The 11,491-nt window shown below is 37.9% G+C and overlaps 1 protein-coding gene across 1 annotated transcript; it reads left to right on the top strand.

Moving 5' to 3' along the window:
• Positions 1–703: 703 nt before the first annotated feature.
• LOC117819013 (proepiregulin-like) lies at positions 704–10,548 on the top strand. The gene is made up of 5 exons (XM_034692206.1): positions 704–1,229; positions 5,892–5,975; positions 8,531–8,657; positions 8,847–8,993; positions 9,714–10,548. Exons 1-5 carry the CDS (start codon positions 1,190–1,192, stop codon positions 9,778–9,780), a joined length of 465 nt encoding a protein of 154 aa, XP_034548097.1. The 5' UTR covers positions 704–1,189; the 3' UTR covers positions 9,781–10,548.
• The last annotated feature ends 943 nt before the right edge of the window (positions 10,549–11,491 follow it).

Here is an 11,491-nt window from a genome sequence, read left to right as displayed (position 1 = left end):
AATAATGAGTGAAAGAAACTATTTCACTGCATATTAACTATTTCTGCAGTTCATTCTTTGTGTTTGTCGCAGACACATTTAGCTTTTTTGGAGGTATTTTTGAAGGGTAACTCAACATTTTAGGAGTACTTTCGGGCATTAACTTAACACTCCTGTTATGTTGCGGGTCAAATTGACCCTTTTTAAAGTCTATTTTAGGCAATATATGCCTTCCAAACCAGCTAAATGCAGCATAAAAATATGGGCATCATGTGACAGAAGAGGGTGTGTTAATTTATCAACATCACTTCATAAAAAATAAATAAATAAATAAATATGTCATGTAAAACTATTGTATTTATATGTAGGTCTTTCCAATGTACATTAAAAAAGTTTTAACATTAATTTTAATTAAAAACGAGTGAGTTATCCTCATTGAACCATGATCTGTGAGAATTAAAGAACACCAACGGACTAAATCTTGATTTTAATGGTTAGTAATGGAGTTAAATATTAGATTTAAAAAAATGTGTATTGGGATTTTTTGGGTTCTGACACTTATGGATAATTAAATATGCCCCGGGTCAAATTGACCCAGGAACATTATAGCTGTTCTAGAGAAACAAACATAACAGGAGCGTTAAAAATGAGCACCATCTGACAAGCTGCATCAGTAAAATGCTTCTTACTGTACCTGTATGTGTAATTGTATGTGTGCATCAGTAATATGAACCCTCATTAGAATAAATGATAAGTGAAAGAAACTATTTCACTGCATATTAACTATCTCTACAGATCATTCTTTGTGTTTGTTGCAGACACATTTAGCTTTTTTGGAGATATTTTGAAGGGTAACTCAACATTTTAGGACTTCTTTCGAGCATTGACTTAAATGATTGCATAGAAGAGTCCATCATCAGTGATGAGAGGATGACGGAGACAGAAGCAGCCCCTCCTTTTCTTTCTTCTTTTTTCATGGTGGTGCCTTCAGGGTCCTTCTTTTTCATTTGGACCTTTGAAGTGTGAATAAGTCTAAATTATAGGAGTCTGTCACCACACCCAGACCGCAGGATTAAGCCCCCCTGGTTTCGACTCTGTGTCTGTCAGCAGAAGCATCGACTGCTCTTCTTTTACCTTGTAATTATTTTGACAAGTCGGAAGCAGCTCCTTACCTTCGCAGAGAGCCTCCTGTCTGTTAATCTGCTCTGAAATGGGGAACAGCAAACCTCCAGCGCTCCTCTCAATTATCGGTAAGTTTATGTTCAATATGAAGTTTAGACGGATATTTAGGAGGTTGTTTGACAGTGTAATTGTACTTTTTTATCGCTCTACATACAGCTACAGTGTTGTTAGAGGGTAGCTATATTTAAACAAGCAGCCTACTTTACTGACGTACTCTATTTCACGTATACTTGAATAACTTATAGGCCACTTCATGCACGTTCTCTCACTCCATGGCAAGACTGTTGTACTTTGTTACACTCCTCACTTTTCTGCTTACAGTTTTAGTATTCAGAGAAGTTCTTGTCACAGTCTTAAGACAAAAATCATACTGAATTAGAATCTTTCTGTTAATCTTAAGAAATATATGTTCCTGAAAAGGCTGGGAGAATTGAATAAATTAACTCTTCCTATGAAATGGTTGATACTGTATCTAAAGAATTAAGTGTGTGCTACTGTCCAGATCACACACATGTGTAAAATTGGACAATATTTTAAGACACAATGCTTTAATGTGTACCAGCTCATGTAACAGAATAAGAAGCAGTTAAAAGTTATTACAGCATTCAAGAAGTCTAGCATTTTGGCAATTGAAGCAGGCATCAGTTTACAGTGGATATTTTTCTGCAGAATCTTTACTTTTGTTGTTAGGAGTACATTTATCTGATGTTTCTTATGGACATTTGTCACATCAAAGAGATGTTTTAAATGTACCACTAACCCTTACAGGCGTATATTTCCATAGCCATTCTGACTTGAGCCAAAGCTATAAAAACGTCACTCTATGGGGGGAAAAATCAACTAAATGCACTTACAGTTCCCATTTTCAAAGAAAAATGGACAGATGATCAATGCTGACTAATGCAGAAAGTGGAAGTGGATGTTCTTGAGTCAGGTTAAGAAACAATGCCCCACATCTGTGATGACGAGCTGACGCACACACTGAGCTGTGAGCCTGAGGGATGCTGCAGGATGTTGGCAAATGTAGCACAAATGGAAGATTTACTGTTTGTAAAGCACATGCGGTCTAAATAAATCTGTCATTTGTTAGGTTAATTGCATTAAAACTAAACAAGGAGACATTATTTTCTTGCTTGTGTAAACAGACCACAACCCAGTGCGGGAAGTTATCAGATCTGTTATGTAACTTACTGAAACAATAATAATAAAATTCATGCAAAAGAGCCAACATATCAGCAAAGTGTACTATAAGTATTAAAACTTAAAATGTTAGATTTTGTTTCCATTATTGGAGCTTTTTAGTATTTTATAAACTTTTTGGTACTTTAGACTAATGGTTCCAAAACAAGGGCTCGGGCCTTCATGAAGGCTACAACATAGATCTGAGAGTTGGTGTGAGAGGAAAGAAGAAAAGAACATTTTATCAGAAATATGTCTGTGCAGATAAAAAAGAAAAGAGACACCAGTGAGAAGTTAAAAGGGTGTATCAGGTATATATGAGCTAACAACTCACAGACATCTGAAACATGAACCCACCACACATTTCCTAATCATAAAGACCTGCACACCAAACATGTTGTGAAACACTTGGCAGTAAAATGAGCAGCAACCACAACCCTTCAAAGGGTTAGGTATGTCTCTTAAATGTATGCAGGAAGGAAACACTCAAATCAAGTACCTCACAGTTTGTCACATGAGCAGCGCACTTGAGTAATTGTGCTTTCCAACCAAGCAGCAAGCTCCGGTCTCAAAATATGAAGCCCATGCGGAAGTGTTATAAACTGCAGTTCATTGAGCGTCCGCTTAAGGCTGGCTGCAGAAACACCGGAAACCACATACACACCCATTCAAAAAAGATGATCTTTGCAGCAATAATATACATCTTTACAGCCTGGTTAGAAAAATGGCTTCAGTCTGAATAGTTAATTTCTCTATCGGCACACACTGTACTGACGGTGGATTTTTTTTACCGCAACAGTTCAGAAGATATTAGGATTACGAGTTTTGCCCATTTAAGGACGTGACTGACTTGACTGACAGGCGGGAACACTGTAGCTGTTGGTGAGGAGGCTCAAAGCCCACCTCTTTACCTCACACTAGCCTGACAGCTGTTAGGTTGAGTTCAGCAATTCCAGTATGGCTCCCGCCGACGTTTGGCTTCAAAACAGTGCTTCAGAAACAGATGGGTGACTTCATGGATACTATGTCCATTATTTATACAGTCTATGTTTCCAACACTGAATACATGAACACTCATGTCCTGGTAGGAATATAAAAGGAGGATATATTTTCATGTGGGTTTTGTCTGTTTTCCATTATTGCACCTGTTGATAATATTATTTTACAATTAAATTAGCCGTTATCAGCAGGGCCGTGTCCAAAAGGTTGCCGTGGGCCCCCTTGAAATCGGCCTTATCAGCCACCCCAAAACCCTAAATATGATTGGTTGTTTGCCTTGTCAGAGGCGAGACTGCTTTTAAAATCAAGTATTTTGGCTGTGATGCAACAGGCTGCAAGTTAAAAAATAGGAATATAACAGACATATGATGATTTATTGTTACATGTTTATTGAACATGTGTGCACACACACTTGAATTACGTAGTTGTTGCCTCAGAAGGGCCATCCCGGACATGAAAGCCTGCACCCCCCTTTGGCTATTAGTTATTATAACTATAATGAGAGCAACTCAGACAGAGCCAGCTGCATGTACCAGTAGGCCTTGAGGTGTGTTATCATCTCTTATGATAAATACCAAGTCTAAAATGGGCAGAATTTTATAAGACACAAGTTGTAATTTTGTCAACAATAAACGTGGTTTACATTTTTAACAGTCACAGTTTAAGTTTGGTCATTCACACTGAATGGCTAAACTTAGGAAAACACTTTGGTTTCGGTGAGAAGTAGAACACAAAACTTTCAGCAAACTGTAAAAAGGAAGTAGAGTTTTGATATTTGGTGGTTTAATTAACAGTCAGTTCAATAAGTATGAGCCATCTGTATATTTGATCAAATCCTCATTCATCCGTCCCAACCACCCCATGATGTGGTTGACCTTTCTCATCAGGACGTTTCTCTCATCACAGAATCCATCCACCACCAGGCCTCACTGCTGTAAGGTCACAATACACCTTACTAATAGATGATTACAGCTTATTAAGCAGAGTAGAAGGTAGAGTAGTGCCAAAGTGTGTCATTTCTGTGCTCCAGATTAACTGATAACACCCATGTAATGGACTGATAAAATGCAAATCAGCTTATTTAACATCACTCAGAGTGTGCCAAATACAGCTCCTGAAATATAATCCCTTCAGTGATTTACAGTTATCCCCAGATAATTCTGCTTTAATTCCTTGTTTTTTTTATTTCCTTTTTTTGGCTTATTGACCAGTTATCAGTCATGTAAGCTGATATTCTTCCCTCTTGTTGTTGATCTTGATTATGTGGGTTGAAAAAAATTATCTGCATCTTGACTTTTCTCAGCTTCACGAAAGACTCAACTATTTGTAGGAGCCCGCAGTTTTAGGTTCATCGTTATTCAAATGTGTCAGATTTCCTGACCATTTTTCAGACTTGTAGAAGGGTACAGTAATAATTTTCATCCAATTTGATTTCATTAATATGATAAGAATCAGGAATGAGTCAGAGGCTAATGATATAGAAGAGCCGTTATTAATCAGTTATATGATACACTGATTCGTCACCCCTTCCAACTCACCCTGTACTTTAGACCAATCAGTCACGTCAGAAACACCCAACAACCAGCCCAAGTGCTCTGACCGAAACCAACGGGCACAATATGTCTGCAGCCATAACAACAGAGAGAAACTGAGAGAGAGGAGATGGACAGGATTTAACGGTGAACTTCATAACCAGTCGTAACCAGACACATCATGCATACAGGTTCCTGTGTTTTTCTGTCCTGCCTGCAGGAATGTGGGCGTCTGCAAACTTTGCGCATGCAGGCTGGTACAGGCATGTGGGCCGGGCAGCACATCACATCATCTCCCTTTGGCAAAGTTCACTCTAAAAAACTGGCTGCAAATCTAACGTTTCCAGGGAAACATTTCATTCCCTCATTTTTATGGGATGACATTTTCCTGAATAATAGTGTGCAGTGTCGTCTTACCACAGTCAACAAACAAGGGCTGAGATAACAGTCCCTGCTCAGGTACAATATCATGTTACAGATATGTACTCATCATTTTGCCATGTGTAGATGACATTTGCACCTAAGAGGTGTCTGCAACTCTGCATGTCAAACTTAAATAAGGATCATTTAAACAAGAAATTTGACCCCAAGCAGCAGTGAAAAAAGGTCACAGTGTTCATATAGGAAACACCTTTTGATTTATTTGGAGATTTTCTTCTGCGTAATGAAAACAAATCATCTCAAAAATTAAACATGAATGTTGATTTAAATTTACAAAAAAAAAAATAAAGTGATTTGTTTTGAGTTACAAGATTATAAACAGGATCAGAGATGTATTATATATCATAACTATGATAGGGTTCATATGTTTTTGTTGAGGACACAGGGAAAATGTTTCAAACCAGAGGGATTGTTCCAGTCATGTTGAATAAACAAGTTTACATGGCACTCTGTGGAGAAAGAACAACCACTGCTGTCAAAACTCAAAGACTATTCAAAACTGATCACATTGTCCGTGTAGTGGATTAAAAAATAGTTTCCTTCTTCTTTTTTTAATGTCAAATATTCTTTGTTCAACAGGTGTCATGCTGCTTTGGCCGTATGCTCTCACCAGGAGCGTCTCATCCAGACTTCAAACTGAAGACAGCAACCTTCTCTCTGCAGGTATCCAATCAACAACTTCTATGATATATGATATGAAAGACAACAAATCACTTGATATGTAAAGTATAGTTAATGTGCAGGGATGGTTTGATACAAACACCTTATTTCAAGTATTGTGTATTTGGTATGGATGTTCTGATTTCTAATTTCTAATTCAACACTAAGGTCTGTCATCCTCAGGACTGAAACGCACACACTCACCTTGATTTTAAATTGCACTATAGCAAAGTTTTTGCACTGTTTCAAAACTGTATTTTATTATTTTATTAGCTTACTCTTTTTAATTTTACCTTATCTTTTTCTAGATTTTCTATGTTTATCTGTTGTTGTCGTTGCTAGGGTCTGAGAGAGAAACGTAATATCAAATCCTCTTTATGTCTGGTGCATACTGCAGTTTTTGACAATAAAGAAGACTTTGAACTTCTGAACTTTCCTAGTTGTTAGAACAGAAATTTGAATTCTGACTAACGGACTAGTCTTAAGGTAAGACAACAATCAGAAAACAGTCAACATTGAGCATTATCTATTTAACACTGTTAAACACAAGATCACAGAGTCTTCTGGTAAGTGTGTCTACCCTTAGCAGAGCTAGCACCAGCAGCCTTCAGTCCTCCTTGCAGGGTAATGTCCAAATGCCTGTGCTGGTCACACATTGCTCTAGTCGAGTTGTTATATGCCGATTTAACCAGAAACAAAAATGCTATAAAATGCCATCTGTCGTACAGGTAGTAGAACATTAAAGCATGATGGCAGTCTCCATTAACAGGAGCCAGAGCTGGGTGGCAGGTGGCTTCATTGAAACTAAGACACAACATATGACCGTTATAACGAAAATATTAACAGTTTAACCGACCAGTAGTTTTGGTGCTGACTAGCGAGGGTGATAACATTTAATCATTCAGTTAACTAAACATGCACATCCCAACTATTTGGAGAACTTTAAGTAGCATCATAAGTCATGTTATACCTTGAAATGTGAAGTGTCCATAGACTGTATAAAATATGGACGTAGTATCCGTGACGTCACCCATCTGTTCCTGAGAGCTGTTTTGAAGCAAATCGACGGCAGCAGCCATATTGGTAATGCGGAACTCAACTAGGCAGAGTGTGACGTAGTGTGAGTCTCTTAGCCAATGGCTGTGTGTTCCCGACCGGGAGTCACGTCAGTCATGTCCTTATTTGGGCAAAACTCATAATCTTAATATCTTCTTAACCGTCACGTTAGAAAAAAATGTACAGTGTGTGCCAATAGAGAGATTAGCGTTGTAGGGCCAAGCCGTTTTTTGAACCAGGCTGTAAACATGTTTATTAATGCTGCAAAGATCGTCTTTTTCCCATTCATATCTATGTGGTTTCCGGTGTTTCTGCAGCCAGCCTCAAGCGGATTTTCGATGTATTGCAGTTTATATCACTTCGGCATTGGCTTCATCGTTTGAGACCGGAGTTTGCCGCTTGGAAGTGTCATATATTTTGTCTTTAGTAAGACGTTTTGGTGTATTAGTGATAAAAACTTAAAATTTAAGGAGCTTTTAAAAAAAAAAAACAATACTATAACTACTAAGAAGTCTACATTAAGTAGAGGAGGTAATACTACAATCCATTACAGGAGAAAGACCAGAGAAGTTCCAAATAAGCCCTGATAGTGTTGTTTTATCGCTGGCAGTATCACTGGCAACTCAGATAAAAAAATAGTGTCAACAAAGTGTGATAATATTTTCTCAAGGCTTTACTAAGAGAAAGGAGTAGGCATTAAATCGGTGTAACAGAGATCTCTGACCACAAAGTTTTAAACACTTCATGTGACCTCTTTGTACTACATTTAAAAAATATTTCTTTCAGGTGTAACTGGAATATCGTGTTCACAGTAATGGAACTGGAATAAAAGACAGTGGTTATTTATTGAACAATGTAATTTATTTAGGGAAATTTGTTTTGAAACTATTGCTATATCAGACATAAGTGAAAAATGAAATATCGGAATGAGAATTGTTAAGTTATAGCAAACACGTTTTTACTGTAATTGAACTATTGATATGACCTTTGACTTCGGATTGCAATATCTAGTAAGTTCATTCTTGAATCCAAGAGGGTGTTTGTACCAAATTTGAAAACGTTTCCTCCTGTTGTTCTAATGGAAGTTGCTCTCAGAACAACTAAAAAGACTTAAAGCCTCCAGCCAGGGCTGTCACTGGCAAGGAAGCACATAATGACAGTCAAAAACAACACCAATGTTATCATCTAAAAAGTTCTTTCAATGAGTCTATTTGTCAGAAACAGGATAAAAAAAGAAATTCCCAAATTTATTGAGGGTTGAAAAGACATGAATGACTCTTCAAGCTTTCAACCTGCATGATGAAAATGTATTGCAAAATTAATATGGAATACTGCAAACACAATAACAAAAAATAAATGCAATTAGTGTTAGCTTGATTCTCTGATTTGAAAATATGTAAACATTTATATTTTGTAATTGTTTTTGTTTATATTTATCTGAGCGGTCCAAAAGGTCACTGAGTTTCCTATGCCAAGTTTCTAACACTGCCTTGTTGTCTCAGGTCAGGAAGAAGAGCGCCCTCATGTGGTGAAACGGTCAACACAGACATGTGATAGCACATTTGACAGTTACTGTCTGAACGACGGCAAGTGTATGCTGCTGGTGGACATCAACGAACACCACTGCAAGTACGATCCTGCATGTGTGTCTGTGTGTGTCAGTGAGTGTGTGTGTGTGTGTGTCTGTGTGTTTCAGTGAGTGTGTGTGTGTGTGTCTGTGTGTGTCTGTGTGTGTCTGTGTGTGTCTGTGTGTGCGTCTGACTGCCTGCTGTAGTGAATCATATGTTATCAGGGGTGACTCGTCTCTTTGGGTTGCAGGTGTGACAGTGGCTTCTATGGGCCCAGGTGTAGCCAAATGGAGCTGGTGGTTCAGCCAATAGGAGAGGAGCAGATCATCCTCACTGTGTTCTGTGTGAGTCTGCTGCTGATCGGTCTGGCTGGAGCACTGTACTTCTGCTGCAAGTGGTAAGACTTGAGTCTGTGAATTACAGTCTGTGTGTTTTCTATACAAGAGATGAAGGGAGTTCAGAGACGAGAGAAAGTATAAAGACGTTCAAACTCCTTTTTTTGTCTTGAGGAGATTACTTTTCTAAATTTAGATTGACTTTTTCCTTTTATGTGCTACGAACCACGAAAAAAACAACAACAGAGTTTTACATGCTGGATTATTTTTGCTTAAACAAGAGTAGGAGTAGAGTCTTTCCCATAGCAGGGTACTGTGGGTACAAATACCACTCATGTTCTCTATTTCATCTCTCATTCACATATTTTGGCTTCGTAGCATCACAACCACTCTGGTTCATGTTGTTGCATCTTTCAGGTCTAATCAGAGATCTCAAGTTTAAGGTTTTGTTGTGCGTCTAAACAGGGATCATGAAGTGCTCTGTTTTTATTCTCTCATCATTTTTTCCCTCCTTCAGTTTACTCAACTTCTTCTTCTTTGATAAAGATATGTTAAAGTAAATGTTCTTTTCATATGCATTTTCCCTGAAACTTAGTTTTCAGTTATTCTTAAGGTTCACTTTAACTCACCAAACTCACAGGTCACATTTCATGGTATCTGGCCCTTCATGCAAAGACTTGTCAAGCCAGAGCAGGTTTCAGGTCACCCAGCTGAGTTTTTACAATAAATAAATGAATATAAATAAATTTTGAAATAAATCATGTTCTGTGTTGTTTTCTCAGGTATAAGAAAAACAGATTCTCCCGTCCCCCGAAGCGGCAGGGCTACAAAGGAGTCCAGACTGCTTAGACTGCTACACATTTTTACTACATTCCCAGCTGGAAAGGCACACCTGGATTTCACAGATTTTTACAAGAAAAATTCCACATGACAGTACTGGACGAGTTCACACTCTGAGACTTGTTAGCACAAATAGTAAATATTCAAAAATAGTCATGTAATAGTCGGGATGTTAACCACCAAGCAATGGTACCAAAGTGTCTTCTTTTTTTAGCTCTTTGTTGCAAGTTCATATGAAACTGATTTTAATATTTCAAAGGTTTCGGATCAGGTCACAGCTTTTAATGTGCAAAATAGATAAAAAATAAGATCACGTGTGAACTGTCCAGCTGCCTTCAGAGTAAATCCCTGGTATACTGTTCTACACAGCTTTATAGTTTTTAATTTATATCTGACATTTCTGCTTGAACAAGTAGCTATAGTCACTTTTTGTGTTTTTCTAGCAGTTATTTAGCCGTTGAACGAGTCATTAAGTATAGTACCTCTATGTTTTATTGTTTGCCATTTGTTAAGTCATAACATTTTTTATTATTGTTAATTTATTGATGGTGTAGACGCTGGAAGCTCTGTTACTTCTTTTGAATGTTTTACTCCAGTTTGACTTGTTATTTCTGTTTATGACTCTTCTGTTATTTTATACAACACTTAGGTCTGAAGGGCACGACTGATAGTCCTTACATTCTTCAAAGTCCTTTTATCTACATCTGATGTATTGTTTTGTTTTCTCAAAGGAAAGTGCAGAAATGTAAATAAAAGGAAATACTTTTCAAAATGTCACCTCTTGCTTTCTTCATTTAAATGTCAACTCTGAGGGGGGCACTGGTCGTGGGATCAATTCCTGGTTCAGACATGATTTGGTGCATTCCTGTCTGACTCTGATCCTGACACCACTTGCAACTGTCAAGACTTTCTCACTTTTTTTATGATGTCAGGTTGGATGGATGAGAGCTGTGGTGTACTCGGGCTGTTTGAGGGGCAGGGGGGAAATAAAAGGGGTCCCTGCTGTATGTCGTGGGGGCACCAGCACTCACAGGCTGTGATTAATGAAGATCTGCCTGTAGTCGCATCATGAATACTATTTTAACTCACAAATTCTAAAACCTTGCATAACAACTAAACTTTCAAGTTTGTATCACCATTGGAGGGACATCTGAGAGGGCACTTTATTAGATTCTTATTCCTAGAAGAACATTAAGAGGGCACTTTACCTTGTTTTAACCAATGAAAGGGCACGTATGAAGGCCAGTTTTCCACTGGAAGGTCACCAGAGAGGGCATCTCATAATGTTTTGTCTGCCACAGGGGCATCAGAGGGGGTACTAATGCAACATTTTTCATATATGAGGGCACCAAGAGGGGCCAATGGCCCCTCTGCCCCCCTTGAAAACACCACTGGAAGATAGGATCTGTGTAAAGTATCACTCTAATGGATAATTATTGGACAGCAAAGTCACCTTATCATAAATAAGAGATATTGTGATTATTGATCTCATGACCTTTAAGATACATATACATAACGGGTATTTGGATTTCATGGTTTTACATTTTCTTGACATTGTTGCAGTTCTAACTTTCAATGTGGTGTGAACAACAGACTCCCTGAAAAACAAAAGCCCATGAGTGGTGAACGGATCTTTGTGATAAAATTCAAACTTTTTAAGTATTGAGGTTTATGAAACTAATTCATTCATTCATCCTTTCCATTCATTTTTTAAATCCGA

Source organism: Notolabrus celidotus, chromosome 9 (genome assembly GCF_009762535.1).
Source record: "Notolabrus celidotus isolate fNotCel1 chromosome 9, fNotCel1.pri, whole genome shotgun sequence".
In the NCBI taxonomy this organism is placed as follows: domain Eukaryota; kingdom Metazoa; phylum Chordata; class Actinopteri; order Labriformes; family Labridae; genus Notolabrus; species Notolabrus celidotus.
The sequence above is the reverse complement of the archived record's forward strand: the minus strand, read 5'-3'. Positions and strand labels throughout refer to the sequence as shown.